The following is a 16,394-nucleotide window of genomic DNA, read 5'->3' as shown; positions in this document are numbered from 1 at the left end:
ATTAATAGGGTTTGCGTGTTTGCACAAATGTGTTGCCTGTTCGCATGTTCTGGTGCGGACCTGAACCGGGGGGTGTTCGGACCAATCCTTACATTTGGCTATACTTTTTCTTTAAAACCATGTCTGAAGAACACATCTCTCACTCACATTTCTAATGGACAGAAACTGCTGTGTGTATGGCATGCATAACAGGTTGTATTTTCTGAAGCTACTCATTATTAGTGTGTACCACTTAAATTGTGTATAATAAATACAGCGGTGTAATTTCCTGGAAGCCTAGAAAACAACCTATTGCTAGTCTTTGAGGACTGAAGTAGGAAACACAGTGTTAAATAAGACAGTTTAATAAAAGAGAAACAAGTGAGTCGTGCAAATAAAGTCTTCTGCTTTATTATGATGTGTCCATACTTGTAGAAATGTTGCAAATATACCAAAATTAGTGTTTAAAAATGGTGTATGCAAAACTTTTTTCTTTTTTTTTTTCTTTTTAACAGACAAAGCAGCTAAAACGCTACCCTGTGGTTTAATTACTGCGGCTTTGCCTTCAGTAGAAATAATATTTAAAAACCTACCAATGAAATTAGTTCATCAAAAAGACGTCACACTGTTGTTCAGTAAAAGTGAACAATGAAAAAATACTGTTTTCAGATAGTAAAACTATCTGACACGCATTTTAGCAAAGGTTATCAAATGCTATATATACAGATTAAATTAACAATGTGCACATTAGATATATGCTTTTTAATATAGATATGGATAAAAAATAAAAAAATCCCACAGCATAGCAAAGATGATCTCTTGGTATACCCGTTACTTTTAATCATTGTGCCAATATGGTTAACTATCCAGTAATATTTTAATGTCATCTCTGGTGGGATATAATAAATGTTATTTTTTCAGTACCTTTAATAATAACCATATAACACCATATTTTAAAAACATAAAAAATATCTTAAGAATATTGCTTAGATAAAAATCTGTAGTTAGTGTCAAAGAAGTTGTGCATCAAGGTCATATTTCTCACAAAACTTATCTGTAAATGGAATACAGGTTAGGTACTCACACCATTCACACTTGATATGGTAAAAATAGAATAAAAACACTAGACCAGAGAACAGTCCAAAAAATATAAGTAGAAATATAATTATCTGGCATCTCTTCCGGTATGAGTCAAATTTGCCAAAACTAATATAAGGAAGAAATGCGAAAGATAAAAAGAAGCCGCTTATAAAGCCAGAAATATGAGCAAAATTGTCAATCCAAGGAAGGAGTCCAAATAAGAATAAGAAGATGACAACGGCAAGCAACTTGAAAAAAGCCTTCCATGGTCTTGCTAGAATCTGCCAGCTTTGAAAGAGTTCGACAAAAAGGCAGGCCAAGATTCCAAACTGAGATCCAGCTGGTCCAACCTAGTGAAAAATAAAAATAATAAACGATAATTTATGTGTGAATTAAAAAATATTATTATAAAATTAAATAGTGTGACCTGTTAACACTGGCAAAAGAGATACTTATAAGCCAAAATTTAATAGATTAAAGCTGAATGCCAGGCAAACATCTAAATACACGACAGAATACATGCAAGGGAGTGGTTTTAGCTACCAATTAAATGGTACTACTGTTCATCCAGTACTGACATTTATACCACATTGTTCTCTCCAGAAGGGAGTTGCAGTTCAGCAACACATATAGGTCTCCTACACACTCCCCACCATGTGACTGGACATTGAAAAGACCAGCAGCAGACTAATAGGCTAATCTCTTAGTTCCATCCGCCTATCAGCATGTTCCTTCTCGCTTCGTCAGTCTGAGCTCTGCTGTACATTGACCCAGAAAAAGCTGATACCAAGTGAAATTTAGGTACTTACACTGCAAGCATTTTAGGAAAATAAATTAAGCCTTAAAGAAAGTGAGTAACTTACAAACAATAGCAACACCCAATGTCAGGACATCACATTTGGAGGGGAATACTTCATTTATTCCCCAACTTTTATTACTGTAAATGGAGATAAAAGCGAGATGTACTCAGCCTTCAAAGAACTATTATATATGCTGAAATGTATGTGCATCAGATTAAATATAAAACAGTAATTGAAAGTGCTGGTTCACACCAGTGCGTGGTGTAAGATCGCATGTGATTCTCACCGCACTGCAAATCACATGCGATGTCCGTGCGATGCGATTTCAGACATACAGATAGTATGGCTGAATTTACATCGCATTCAGACCAAACTCGCACAGGACCCTTTTTTTTAGCCAGCACCAGTATCTGATTGAATGGGTGTTCACACCTATGCTATCCGATTCAAGTCCAAACTGTAAGTTCACAGTTCACAGTGCGATATGCGAGATGAAAAGGGGGGTGTCATTAACATTGTATTGACACTTCCCGCAGTTGGCATAAGGCAGTGTGAACTACCTTGCGAGTTGGGTGAGATGCGGGAACCCGCAGTGGATTCACGGGGTTCCCAAATCGCACAAGAGTGAACCGGCACTTACTGTTAGAAGTGATAAAATACAGATTTTACGTCTGAAGATTTTTTTTAATCCAAGTAATTATGTATATTTTCTGGAAGCAAAGTAAAATAAAATGGTTGTACTTGCAAGTTTAAATGTTGCATGATGTTAGCACAAGTTTCTTAAATGCAAATTTCCAGTAAAAACATAATTTTACTGCATACAAACACAATATATTACCCATTTATGGTTAAAGTATAAAAGATAACGTTGCAATGAGTAAATCGATACTAAACACGTCAAGCCTTAAATTTGATTGTGAACTTAAAATGGCAACAAACTTCAGTACCCCAAATTGTCCATAGGTAATGCTTTAAAAGCCTTTCACAGGCTATCACCTGACGACTAGCAACACACTGGAGCCCCACAACGTGGACAGGGTTTTATGGGGTGCTCTGGGGGGTAACCCTAGCAAGCTTTTTGCCAGTAACCAATCACCTGAAGGTAGCTGTATAATCCATGCTCTAAGAATAGTCCTATGTCCTGTACAATTAGGATACCTTATTTAAACAAGAACATTTTTAAAATATAACACACATCATAGAGATATTTAAAGAGCTATCAAGAGAAAATTACACATCCTAAAACTAGATCCCATCCTAGGTCCAAATCTCCCACGTAATAAAAAAAATTATTATCTTCAAACAAGCGCCCAGCATAACTAATCAAATAGCACCCAACAAGATAAGGGAGCCAAACACCGTCCTTCCTCCATTACCCTTTCTTAAAGTGGTTATATAGGCGTTTTTTTAACTTTTACCTACAGGTAAGCATATAATAAGGCTTACCTGTAGGTATAAAGAATATCTCCTAAACCTGTACGGTGCATACTAGCTCATTATGGCTTTTGCCTTTCAGGTGGGAAAAAAAAAATCATCGCGGGTATACAACCGCTTTAAGGACCCGAAAACAAAAAAATTATAGCAAAAATCGAGATGCAAGACCAGTGCATACATTTTGCATTGACAAACAATTCCAGGAAAACATACAGTATGGCATTACGCAATTCATAATATGTCGTCTACTGTCTATCATGCCTCTGTGACCTCTCACATACAGGTAGAACTATGCGCTGGTTCGACCAACCTAACAGAAATATTCAGCAAGATGCATTCATTCATGTCGTGTGCCACAAAATGTTGCTGTCAAACATAATAAATACACCAATGGCCTACAACTCTTTGCAATTAAACACATTTCCAGCAATGTTTATTATGCTGAGAGATTCAGAAAGCTCTGCAACCAAGAGACGTATTGCATTTTCACATTGAACACACTGAACCTGAACAGGCTAAATTAGGAATTAGATGTTAGCACAATTCTCTAATACCTGCATTATTTTGTTCATAATTTAATTGTGGAAAATAAAAATTCCTTGTATAAAACATTTTTTACAATCAGATACCCTCACAAATGAATATTACAACTATTTTCTGACATGGTGTCACAAACTACGATGAACGGGACTGAACCACAACTGCGGTTAGGGAAAGAATTCAATGCACCTCCCTATGTTATGTGAGATTTCAGTACTGGACCTCAGGCGTCACTCCAATCAGAGAACAGGAGTTTGGGGGGTCACTACATCATCTCTCTCACATATTGGAATGCGTTGAGCTACTAAGGGCAGAGGTATTACAACATGCCTCCAACCGCTAGCGTAGATAAATTACAGTAAAGATCAACGAGCACAACTGCATTAAAGTTTCCAATGCAGGCACTCCATGTATAGTGATTATCAGTATGGGACCCCAGGCGTCACTCCAATCAGGGAACAGGAGTTTGGGGGTACTCTACATCATATCACTTTAACAAAAAGGAATGCATTGGACTACTAAGGGAGCAGGTATAAGATACCTTTGAGCCTTAGCATGAAAATGTTAGAGCGAACATGTTTAGCATTTTAGGGACAAGGCACATATACATTTAAGAACGTATATGTCAGGCACGTAGCGATTAAGAATACTGTATGCAATTAATATTTGCGTAGGAGAGGCAAGTATAGCTGAGCTGAGTTGAGAGTGTATGTCCCTTTAAGATATTCTACAGCGGACAGCTGAAGACACACGAAGTCAGGCATGTCCAAAGTCCGGCCCGCAGGCCAGTTGCGGCCCGCGGTCCAGTTTTATACGGCCCCCACTTGCAATTTGCTCTTATCACTTTTGTGGCCCCCCAAGCTCCACACAGGGCACGGATGAGCATGGCTTTTAAAAAATATATATATATGTATATTCTCTAATCCCCGAGCGCCTCTCACTGATAAGCTGGGTGCTTTGCTGGGTGTTTCTGGGGCGTGTTCCAAAGCCCATTGGGAAGCTGGCAGCATGCAGCACCAATAACAGACACTAATGCCGCGTACACACGACCGTTTTTCGGGTTGTAAAAAATTACGTTTTTTTTTATGTCATTAAAAACGATCGTGTGTGCGCGGCATTAGTCATTTCACGCTCCACAGCTGCAGAGCTCTCAGTGTCCCAGTGCCTGTGATTGGCGGCGCTGCGCACTGTCACCGTCCTGAGGTCATCCTTGCAGTGAGAGGCACTCGAGGATTTCTCAGGGGATAAGATAAGTTTACTACTGAAACAGATATAAAGCTAATATTTAAATATATAAGAATTAAAAAAAACAAGCTCATGCTTGCCCTGATTGAAGCTTGGGCGCCACAGAAAAGATAAGGGCAAATTACAAGTGGGGGCCAGAGAGAATATAAAATAAAAAAAATAGCTCATCCTTGCCCTGAGTGGAGCTTGGGGGCCACAGAAGAGATAAAGGCCAGATTTCTCAGGGGATAAAGAAGAGAAAATATATATTTTTTACAACCTGAGCTCATCCTTACCCTGAGCGGAGCTCTGGGAATTGTTGGGGGCCAAAGAGGAGATATATATATCCACCACACACAGCCACAAAGGTAGGAGAATTATTTTTGGGCAGTGTATTATGCCACGTACACACAACCGTTTTTCGGGTTGTAAAAAATGAAATTTTTAATGGTCTAGAAGAAACTATGTTTTTTTCAACCCGATCGTTAAAACAGCCTTGCCTACACAAGATCGTGAAAAAAAAAAATGCTCTAGCAAAGCGCGGTGACGTACAACACGTACGACGGCACTATAAAGGGAAAGTTCCATGCGGATGGCGCCACCCTTGGGGCTGCTTTTGTGTTAGTAAAAGACGATTCGCGCTTTTCAGTCTGTTACAGCGTGATGAATGTGCTTACTCCATTACAAACGCTAGTTTTACCAGAACGAGCGCTCCCATCTCATAACTTGCTTCTGAGCCCACACACGACCATTTTGTACGACGTTGTAAAAAATTAGAGCATGTTCTAAATTTTTAATGGCCATTTTTTACATGTGAAAAATTCTCTGGAGCCCACACACAATCGTTTATAATGACATAAAAAAAACGTAATTTTTTACAACCCGAAAAACGGTCGTGTGTACGCGGCATTAGTGCTCGGACAAACACACTTACACCAAATTGTAAAGGTTCAAAGAATGTCAGGCAAAATGGTCGGCCCTCACGCACATTCACTTCATAAAATCTGGCCCTCTTTCAAAAAAGTTTCAAAAAAGTTTGGACACCCCTGCACTAAGTAATCCCAGGCAGCAAGTTAGTATTCAATAATCCAGATTTAAATACAGTACTTGATAAGGGCAATATATGAAGCAGGTAACTCTAAGTAGTATAAATGAGGTAAAGTTGCTACTTATCCGTTTGCAGAGGATAAGAGTATGCAGAGTATTGCAGCAGCAATGGGATGCGGTCTTGAAGGGTCTCCTGGTGCAGGATATCCTAGGGTGTCCCCAGCCACAACAGTAAGATGGGCAGTGTGGAAGGAGGCAGTAGATAACCAGCTTGGATCCGGGTTGCGCTGCTACTCAGTTACTGCTCGTTTACTTGAGGGGATGGAAAGTACCTGTAGTCCGTTGGTAGTCAGGCCGGCTATGGCCGACAATAATAGAACAGTGTGCAGTCTGCACACTGTTCTGTTTATAGGACCCAGGCAGGTGTAGCGCATAAGCACAAATACGAGGCACACTTCCGCGTTCCACGGTGGAACGCACGCGGCGCCTGGCGATGATGTCATTGCGCGGTCGCCGTATGCGGTCCAGCGTGGAACGCAATACGGCGCCGAGAGCGCCTGTTACACATAGCAACTTTTTGTATAAATAACAAATCCTATTTTGTTCATCCTGTGTACACTATAGATATAGCTAGAACTAGAGCCTTTTTTTCTCTGAAATAGTATCCGCCTTTTCCCTATCAATTACATGATATTGCAACATTGTTTCCTTCAGTGGTGATTACTCTCCTAGAGGTTTATGGTGTCCACACTCCCTCTAGTGGCATCTCTCATGAGATACATTATCGTACGTTTAATTTTTAACCACTTAAAGACCACAGGTGTTTTTCAGATTTGGTGTTTGCAAGACTAAAACATTTTTTTCTGCTAGAAAATTACTTAAAACCCCCAAACATTATATATTTTTTTTTCTAACACCCTAGAGAATAAAATGGCGGTCATTGCAATACTTTTTGTCACACCGTATTTGCGCAGCAGTCTTACAAGCGCACTTTTTTTGGAAAAAATTCACTTTTTTGAATTAAAAAATAAGACAACAATAAATTTGGCCCAATTTTTTTATATATTGTGAAAGATAATGTTACGCCGAGTAAAATGATACCCAACATGTCACGCTTTAAAATTGCGCCCGCTCGTGGCATGGCGTCAAACTTTTACCCTTAAAAATCTAGATAGGCGACGTTTAAAAAATTCTATAAGTTGCATTTTTTGAGCTACAGAGTAGCTCTAGGGCTATAATTATTGCTCTCGCTCTAACGATCGCGGCGATACCTCACTTGTGTGATTTGAACACCGTTTTCATATGCGGGCGCTACTTGCGTATGCGTTCGCTTCTGCGCGCGAGCTCGTCAGGACGGGGCGCTTTAAAAACATTTTTTTTTTGTTTTCTTATTTAATTTTATTGATTTTATTATTTTTTACACTAAAATATAAAAAAAAAAAAAAATGATCACTTTTATTCCTATTACAAGGAATGTAAACATCCCTTGTAATAGAAAAAAGCATGACAGGTCCTCTTAAATATGAGATCTGGGGTCAAAAAGACCTCAGATCTCATATTTAGGCTTAAATGCAAAAAAAAAAAAAAAAAAGGAAAATTTGTCATTTAAAAAAATGACAGAAAAAAAATTGTCTCTTTAAGAGGCTGGGCGGGACTGACGTTTTGACGTCACTTCCGCCCAGCAGAGCTATGAGGACGGGTGGGGGCCATCTTGCCCTCACTCAAGTCCTCACACACAAGGCGGCAGCATCGGATCTCCTCCGCCGCTACCGACGGCTCCGGTAAGCGGCGGATGGCGCGGAAAAGCGGCGGGAGGGGGGGGGGCCCCTCTCCCGCCACCGATAACGGCGATCTCGCGGCGAATCCGCCGCGGAGACCGCCGTTATCGTTTACACGGCCGCCAGCTGAAAACATGGATATCTCAGTTGTGGCAGCAGCTGCTGCCGTTACTGAGATATCCATGTTTAAAAAGAGGACGTATATATACAGTGGGTGGTCCTTAAGTGGTTAAGTTGTACCTTCCTTTTGTGAAACACAAATAAAAAAACATTTAAAATGTTCTTTTCTTTATCTCTTCACTAATGTATTTAAAATTAAATGTCCCACTTTGATCTTTATTTTTTTTTTATAAAAAGCGGTATGTATGAAGTGTCATTTTTTAAAATTTTCTTGCACAAATAAACTTTCTTCGTTTTTGCTTCTGTGAACAAAGAACTGTCATAAAACAGAGCACTCCCTAGACTTGGCGGATACTAGCCCAAAGCAGATAGGAAGAAAAATCTCCTAAACCCCCTTCAGTGATTACACAGACTGTAACATTGTACCAAGGTGAAAAATATTTGAGGTACACAAACCATAGGATGGACTATGGGTGTCCTAAGGTACTGCAGTGCCACGTCCTAGATACTATTAGAAACAGGTTTATTGTTGCGGAGAGAATGGACTTTCTAGGCACCAATGGTTGACAAAAAATAGAATTTATTGATACAATCCCAAAATGGGTAATGAACCAATATTACAGTACATATAAAAAATACATTTTAAAAAACACATAAATTGTCACAGAACATTCCTGTGATACTAAAACAATGAGAATAAATCCACTAAAACCAATACAAGTCCACTAAGGACAGCAACGTGGGTTGATGACCAGCGTAATTGTTAGTAGACATAATTTTGCATGAGCTCTACATGTTTCGCAGTTGAGTGCTTCTTCAGGAGCTATAGATATTCATCCACGGTGATGGATAGGGTTAATGTTATATTTAAATTATATAGGCTGGATCAAAGGGTAGAATGTCCAAGCAATAATGGCGGTTTAGATAGATGGATCCAAGTATATAGTGCAGCAAACTAGGAGCTGATCAAATTAGTAAACAGATATACTGATGCAGATATTAGCCTGCATACATAGAAGTGAGGGAAAAAAAACCCATAAGAGCAGGGAATTGAAAGAAATACCCGCAGACAGAGATCAGGAATGTCAAAGGTGCTGCAGTAAACTGGATGGGTGTCAAATATCAGCCATCATGTTGAAAAAAGCTTGTGGTGTTGGGGAGATATCCTCTTGAGGATACTAACAATTACGCTGGTCATCAACCCACGTTGCTGTCCTTAGTGGACTTGTATTGGTTTCAGTGGATTTATTCTCATTGTTTTAGTATCACAGGAATGTTCTGTGACAATTTATGTGTTTTTTAAAATGTATTTTTTATATGTACTGTAATATTGGTTCATTACCCATTTTGGGATTGTATCAATAAATTCTATTTTTTGTCAACCATTGGTGCCTAGAAAGTCCATTCTCTCCGCAACAATAAACCCGTTTCTAATTGTACCAAGGTGGGTGCAGGGCCGGCCTTTGCGGTGTGCGGGTTGTGCGACCGCACAGAGCGCCATGACAACGGGGGCGCTGTGCGGCCGTCACAGCTCGCAATCATTTTAAATAAATAAATGATGTGTGCCGGGAGGCCGCCGTCCGGGTCCCTGCTCAGCAGGCAGCCAGCACGGCACCCGGCGCTGCAGAGGGGGGGAGGCGCCGACGCGCCCGAAGTGTCTGACAAGACACTCACACTGGTCCCTGCTGGCTGGCACGCCCTCCGTTCCTCCCTCCTCCTCCTCCTCTCCTCCGCTCCTCCGCGTCTTGTCTCAGGTCAGGTGGTACTGTCCTGGGTAGCGCGGCGCCGTTGCGTGCATGCGTAATGCATGCAGTTCAAAGTCTAACGGCGGGACCAGAACAGGACGGGACTGAAGAAAAGTAATGGTAAGGCCGCCCGTCCCCTCCACCTTATCTAGAAGGCTGATAGGTGTCATCCCTCCTCCCACCTCACCTGTTTCCCAGGCACCAGATGTGAGCCAGTTTTTTTAAAAAAACGTAAAAAAAAAATGGTCTTTTGTTGGAAAAAAAGGAAAAAAATAAAACACAGAGGTGATCAAAAACCACCCGCAGTTGTCAGCTTAAGTAATGCAGTGCACATAGACAAAATGGCCTGCCATGAAGGGGGGGGGGGGGGGGGCGTAAATCCCTGATTAACCACGTGACCTCTGGAAGATTTACCCCCCCTTCATGACAGGCCATTTTTTGCAATGTGCACTGTGTAACTTACGCTGACAACCGCAGGGTCATGCGACGCTGTACACAAATAACATTTGTATTTTTTTTCTTGTGGTATTTGATCACCTCTGCGTTATTTTATTTTTTCCTTGTTTTTTTATTTATATATTTTTTTTTAAGACCAAATTTGAAAAAAAGAAAAAGAAAATGTTACTTTCTGCTATATAACTTTGGCCCCTTTCACACGGGGCGGATCAGTAATGATCCGCCTCCGTGTGTCCGTACAGCTCAGCGGGGATCCTTCGTAAAATCCCCGCTGAGCTGGCAACTGACAGGGCGGTCCCCGCACACTGTGCAGGGACCGCCCTGTCTTTCCTCCGCTCTCCCCTATGGGGGATCGAATGAATACGGACCGTATGTCCGTGTTCATCCGATCCGGCAGACGGAAGAAAAATAGGATTTCTTCCGTCCAATTTTGCGGAGGCGGACAAATTACGGCTGACACCCGTAATCACATAGGGACCCATGTATGTCCCGTTTTCATCCGCAACGGACAGATGAAAGTGCGGACATACGGTCCGCACGTGTGAAAGGGGCGTTATTCAATTTTTTTTTTGTGCTTCAGGAGGGCCATTTGGAGTACAAAAGGTCCTGATGTCAGTGGGGAAAAAACAATGCTCCATCTTTGGTGTCAATGGGAGAAATTGTGCCCCATAATTGGTGTCATTAAGAGATATTGTGTCCCATCATTGATGTCAGTGGGAGTAATGGTTGCCCTATAATCGGTGTTGTCAGGAGAAATTGTGTCCCGTCATTGGGAGAAATTGTGCCCCATTATCAGTGTCATTGGATGAATTGTGTCCCATCATTGGTGGCAGTAGGAGGAATTGTACCCAAGGGCTGAAATAAAAGCAAGCAAAGGCCCACATCTGGCCCCCGGGCTGCATTTTGGAGACCACTGATTTAGGCCAATGTTTTTGGTACAAAATATCCTAATAAGTGTCTACAAACTATTGGATATATTTATGGAATTTCTTTTTTTTTCTAGTAATGGAGGAGATCAGTGACTTATAGCGGGGCTGCGATATTGCGACGGACAATCTGACACTTTGTGGGAACCAGTGACGCATTAAACAATGCCACATTTTGTGGTGTCAGTGAGAGGAGTAATAACCCATCGTTGGTGTAATTGGGAGGAACTGTGCCCCTTTGTTGGTGTTATTAGAAGGAAATTGTTCCTCATTGTTGGTGTCATTAGGAGGAATTGTGCCCCATTGTTGGCGTCATTAGGAGGAATTGTGCCCCATTGTTGGTGTCATTAGGAGGAATTGTGCCCCATTGTTGGTGTCATTAGGAGGAATTGTGCCCCATTGTTGGTGTCATTAGGAGGAATTGTGCCCCATTGTTGGTGTCATTAGGAGGAATTGTGCCCCATTGTTGGTGTCATTAGGAGGAATTGTGCCCCATTGTTGGTGTCATTAGGAGGAATTGTGCCCCATTGTTGGTGTCATTAGGAGGAATTGTGCCCCATTTTGTATGTCAGAAGATGAAATATTGCCCCAAGGGCCAGATAAAAGCAAGTAAAGGGCCACATCTGGCCCCCACGCCGCAGTTTTGAGACCCCTGATCTAGGGCAATTAAAGGCTTAACTGTGTTGCCTAACAAGTGCTTTATGTGTTTTTGCAGTGCCTCAGTGTGAAAGGGGCCTAAGGCATTTTTACAGAGAGGGGCGTTTTTGTAGCGTTTTTTTTAGCGGCCAAAAGCTGCTCCAAAGATGCTGCTTGCAGGACTCAGTGTGAAAGGGTCCATAGAGATGCATGGATTGTTTGCACATGCACTAAAATTGTCTGTTTATTAAAACAAATTATTTGTTACAAATATTTTTGTCCTCTTTGTGTATGTTTAGGTGACGAGGGGGTGAAGATGGGGGGGGGGGCGCCACGGGATTAGCTCGCACAGGGCGCCTGAACACCTAAGGCCGGCCCTGGGTGGGTGGCAGCAGAAGGGGACTAAACTGTGTATACACAGCTCATCTATGAGACAGTCACTGAACCTGGATGAAGCTAGAATAAAGAGCCAACATTCTGCAAAGAAAGGAAGCTGAAGGCATTGTTTGGTAGCGTACTGTGAATGCATTAATTAGTCTGCATTAACTTAAAGGTGGCGTTCCACCCAAAAGTGGAAGCTCCACTTATCTGTCTGCTCCCCCCTCCGGTACCACATTTGGCACCTTCCGGGGGGGGGTTGCTGCGGCAAGGTACGTCAGAAGTTCAGCCCCCTCCTCCTTCCCTGGCCATTCAGAAAGCGCAGCACGCTTCGTGCATGCGCAGTAGGGAAGAGGGGCTGGAGCACTGTTTTAACATGTAAAAATATATCTGATGACAGTTCTGGTAAAACTCCTACTGGAATTAAAGTGGTATAAAAAGAAATAATAACACACAAAAACTCCTTAGAAGAAAAATAGAATATAGACTAGGCAGATCCAGAAAGAATTGCATGGGCGCAGGGTATGTGAGATACGCTACGCCGCTGTAACTTACTTGTTGTAGCTTTGAATCCACAAAGAATTTGCGCCGTAAGTTACGGCGGCGTAGTGTATCTCTCACGGCGTAACGGCGCCTAATTCAAATCGGCGAGTAGGGGGGCGTGTTTCATTTAAATGAAGCGTGTCCCCGCGCCGAACGAACTGTGCATGCGCCGTCCCTAAATTTCCCGCCGTGCATTGCACGAAATGACGTCGCAAGGTAGTCATTGTTTTGACTTGGACGTAAATTACGTCCATCCCACGATTCACGGACGACTTACGCAAACAAAAAAAAAATTCAAATTAAACGCGGGAACAACGGCCATACTTAACATAGCAGGTTTAACTATACGCCACAAAACAGCAGCTTTAACTATACGCCGGAAAAAGCCGACTAGAGACGACGTAAAAGAATGCGACGGCCGCTCGTACGTTCGTGGATCGACGGAAATAGCTAATTTGCATACTCGACGGGGAAAACGACGTGAACGCCACCCAGTGGCCCCCAGAAAAATTGCATCTTAGATCCGAAGGCGTACGAAGCCGTACGCCTGTCGTATCTAACCCAGATGCCGTCGTATCTTGTTTTGAGGATTCAAAACAAGGATACGACGCGGGAAATTTGAAAGTACGCCGGCGTATCAGTAGATACGCCAGTGTACTCGCTTTGTGGATCTGCCCCTACGTTTCCATCCAGCAATCGTTTTCCCCTGCATGCCCAGTAAAGAGGCTCAATGTTTTATTAAGTTCATGTTCGTAGGTCACTACCATACACTCAAAACCACTATAAATAAAGATGGATAGCACAGAGCAACCTGCATGCAAGAGGCTGGCTGGATTGGAAGAAGATGGCCAGTAGTTCCACATGTAATGAATAAATATAATTAAAAAAAAAATTACTTCAAGGATCAGAAGATGGTGTTTTATCACAGTTACGTGATAGTTTACGTTTTTGGGGTTTAATTGGAGATGTGCAAAGAGAGATCATACAAACACTTGTATATATAACATTTAATTAGGTAATGACAGATACAGATAACAAAAGTACTAATATTAGAAAATGTAACAAGAATACTTAGCAATAGATGCCTTTTGCGACGTGGCACAAATGATCAAACCAGGTGATTGCTTGCCCTGGTACAGGATTGACTATTCCAAATTTTAACTGTAGTATTTACAGGACTAGCTGGTAACATCTGACCAATCCAATTGAAAGCAGCATTACCTTTTAAGTACTTGGTCAGTTTGTAATGGCATTCCTTTGGTATGAAGTCAGCTAAGGTAAGCATCCTTATATGTCTTTGTATGGCCCTTTTAATAGGTTTAGAATTCATTCTTATGCCCTGTACACACGATTGGTTCGTCTGATGAAAACGGTCCGATTTCATCGGACGAACCGATCGTGTTTGGGCCCCATCATTTTTTTCCCCCATCGGTGAAAAATAATAGAACCTGTTTTAAAATGTTCTGATGGCTGAAAAAATGATCGTCTGTGGGGAAATCCATCGGTCGGAAATCCACGCATGCTCAGAATCAAGTCGATGCATGCTCGGAAGCATTGAACTTAATTTTTCTCAGCACGTCATGTTTTACGTCACTGCGTTGGACACAATCGGATTTTTAACTGATGGTGTGTAGGCAAGACTAATGAAAGTCAGCTTCATCGGATATCTGATGGAAAAATCCATTGGTCCGTTTTCATCGGATAAACCGATCGTGTGTACAGGGCATTAGATATTGTGGGCCAAAAAAATGCTTTTTTTAATAAGTGATTACATAATCTCTGTTCTCAGCTGACTAAGGGAACTTTTCACCCTTAGCAGTACATTGATCTTCCAAGTGAATAGCTGTGCACAAGGGGCGTGTCAGCATAAGTCTTGGCCATTGAGGGACAGCACAGCCAGAAAACTGACCACACTGGGATGGATGTGCTCTCATGCCTAGTGTGGACAGTTTGAAATAGGAGAGCAGGAAGACTGGCAGGATCACCAGATATTTCACACAAAGGAAGCAATGTAAAGAGAACAGACTACTTTTAAACACACAGTACAGCAGGCACATTTCAGGAACATGAAATATTGGCGTAACATAATAATGAGCAATCTGACATCAGGGCCACTCCAGGGGCGGACTGACCATTGAGGCACTCGGGCACTGCCGAGGGCCCCACGCCACTAGGGGGCACCATCAGGGTTGCCAGGCTCAGTAAAACCAGGGACAGTATGTAAAAATCTGTGTTTTTTTTACATCTGTCCCTGATATGTCCAAAACCGACATGCTTTTGATGTGAAAATCCCGAGATTTTAGCTGCTCCACCTCTGTACCGCCTCCTGGCTTGGTGGCCATCTGTAAGCCCGGGGGCCCCATAATCTTCTATTGCCCGGGGGCCCCATGAGTTGTCAGTCTGCCCCTGGGTCACGCACAGACTTATTTAAAGGATATCTAAACCCAAGAATAAAAATGTAGTACATTTCAGCTTACCAGTCCTTAGCTGTGGTTGTTGCATTCGTAATCTTTTTTTCAGGCTATTATTATTATTATCATTTATTACAAGTATTTATATAGTGCTGGCAATATACACAGCATTTTACATACTGTAAATTCACATCAGTCCCTGCCCTAAAGGAGCTTACAATCTAATCTAAGAACATTTTCAGCAAGTATAGTACATGTCGGTTGATCTTGGCAGAAACACCCTGTCTTTGTAACTTCATGCAAGCTAAACTGAAAGCAAAATAATTACATCCCTCCTACAAGCTTTGTAATGGAGATGTAGAGAGGAAGACCTCTAGTAGTGCAAATCAGGACAGTAGACTGGGTGACAACTCATCTCCCTCCAGTGATATAGTGGAGGATTGAGAGTAACTACTCAAAGGCACCCAAGTGTAATCTTCACAGATTTACCGGGTGCAAATACAGCAAAAAAAATCAAATAAATATAGCATAAAAAAGAAACACAAATGCAGCCACCGCATTTAAGGCCCGGTAAGCAGTTACATATTAACATTTGTTTTTGGGTTTAGATATGCTTTAATAGCCTAATCAAACTTACGCGGTGCAAATAACCACTTCACTTGGTAGTAGAGTATTAGTGGGCCAGTATGAGGGGAAAACATCATAAGTCATCATAAGTATTTAAAGTGCAATATACCTTTGCAGTATCTACACAAAGCTGCAGCATTTGCTATTATTTCACTATTAGTACAACAGGGCATCAGAACCAAAAATCCTCTGCATTCCCATTTCACATTTTTAGATTCGATTACACTATATACTTCCAAACAATGTTGCAAACAGTAATTTGACATACTGAAATATGGAAACCTACTTTCTATGTTCACATCACTTTAAAATAGTATAAGCATAGTAAGATTACCTCTGCTCTGTAAGGAAGAAAGATGGCACTAGTAAGATTCCCAGTAATCCCACTTAAAATGTAGATAATGGAGATTCTATGCCAACCTGCCAGCTTTTCAAGATCTCGTAGTATAGTCATTTGGAAACAGACAGAGACCAGACAATGCAAGATGCTGTAAAACATTACAAATACAAGGTAAACATTTTTGATTTATATGTCTGCTCAACTTACATCCTATTATTCCATAAGTGGATTTTACTCAAAAAATACACTATTCTAAAGCCAAACCTTTCACAGGTGATACCTGGTTGACCTCCCAAATGTTTTCTGTCCTAAGTGTTGTCTGTTAGACAT

At 41.5% G+C, this 16,394-nt stretch overlaps 1 protein-coding gene across 4 annotated transcripts in view; it reads right to left on the bottom strand.

Moving 5' to 3' along the window:
* Window positions 1-365: 365 nt before the first annotated feature.
* The window catches only part of RHBDF1 (rhomboid 5 homolog 1), a 202,584-nt gene continuing 186,555 nt past the window's right edge, over window positions 366-16,394 (bottom strand). For 3 of the 4 annotated variants that reach the window (XM_040357020.1, XM_040357021.1, XM_040357022.1), the window contains 2 exons: window positions 16,059-16,212; window positions 366-1,409 (listed from right to left, as the gene is read on the bottom strand). In XM_040357020.1, the coding sequence (XP_040212954.1) occupies window positions 990-1,409; window positions 16,059-16,212 (574 nt within the window). In that variant the 3' untranslated portion in view covers window positions 366-989. Of the gene's footprint in view, window positions 1,410-16,058; window positions 16,213-16,394 lie in introns of those variants that run through there. The other variant, XM_040357023.1, reaches the window with a different exon arrangement.

Source organism: Rana temporaria, chromosome 6 (assembly GCF_905171775.1).
Source record: "Rana temporaria chromosome 6, aRanTem1.1, whole genome shotgun sequence".
Classification (NCBI taxonomy): domain Eukaryota; kingdom Metazoa; phylum Chordata; class Amphibia; order Anura; family Ranidae; genus Rana; species Rana temporaria.
This window is presented reverse-complemented; position numbering and strand designations above follow the sequence as displayed.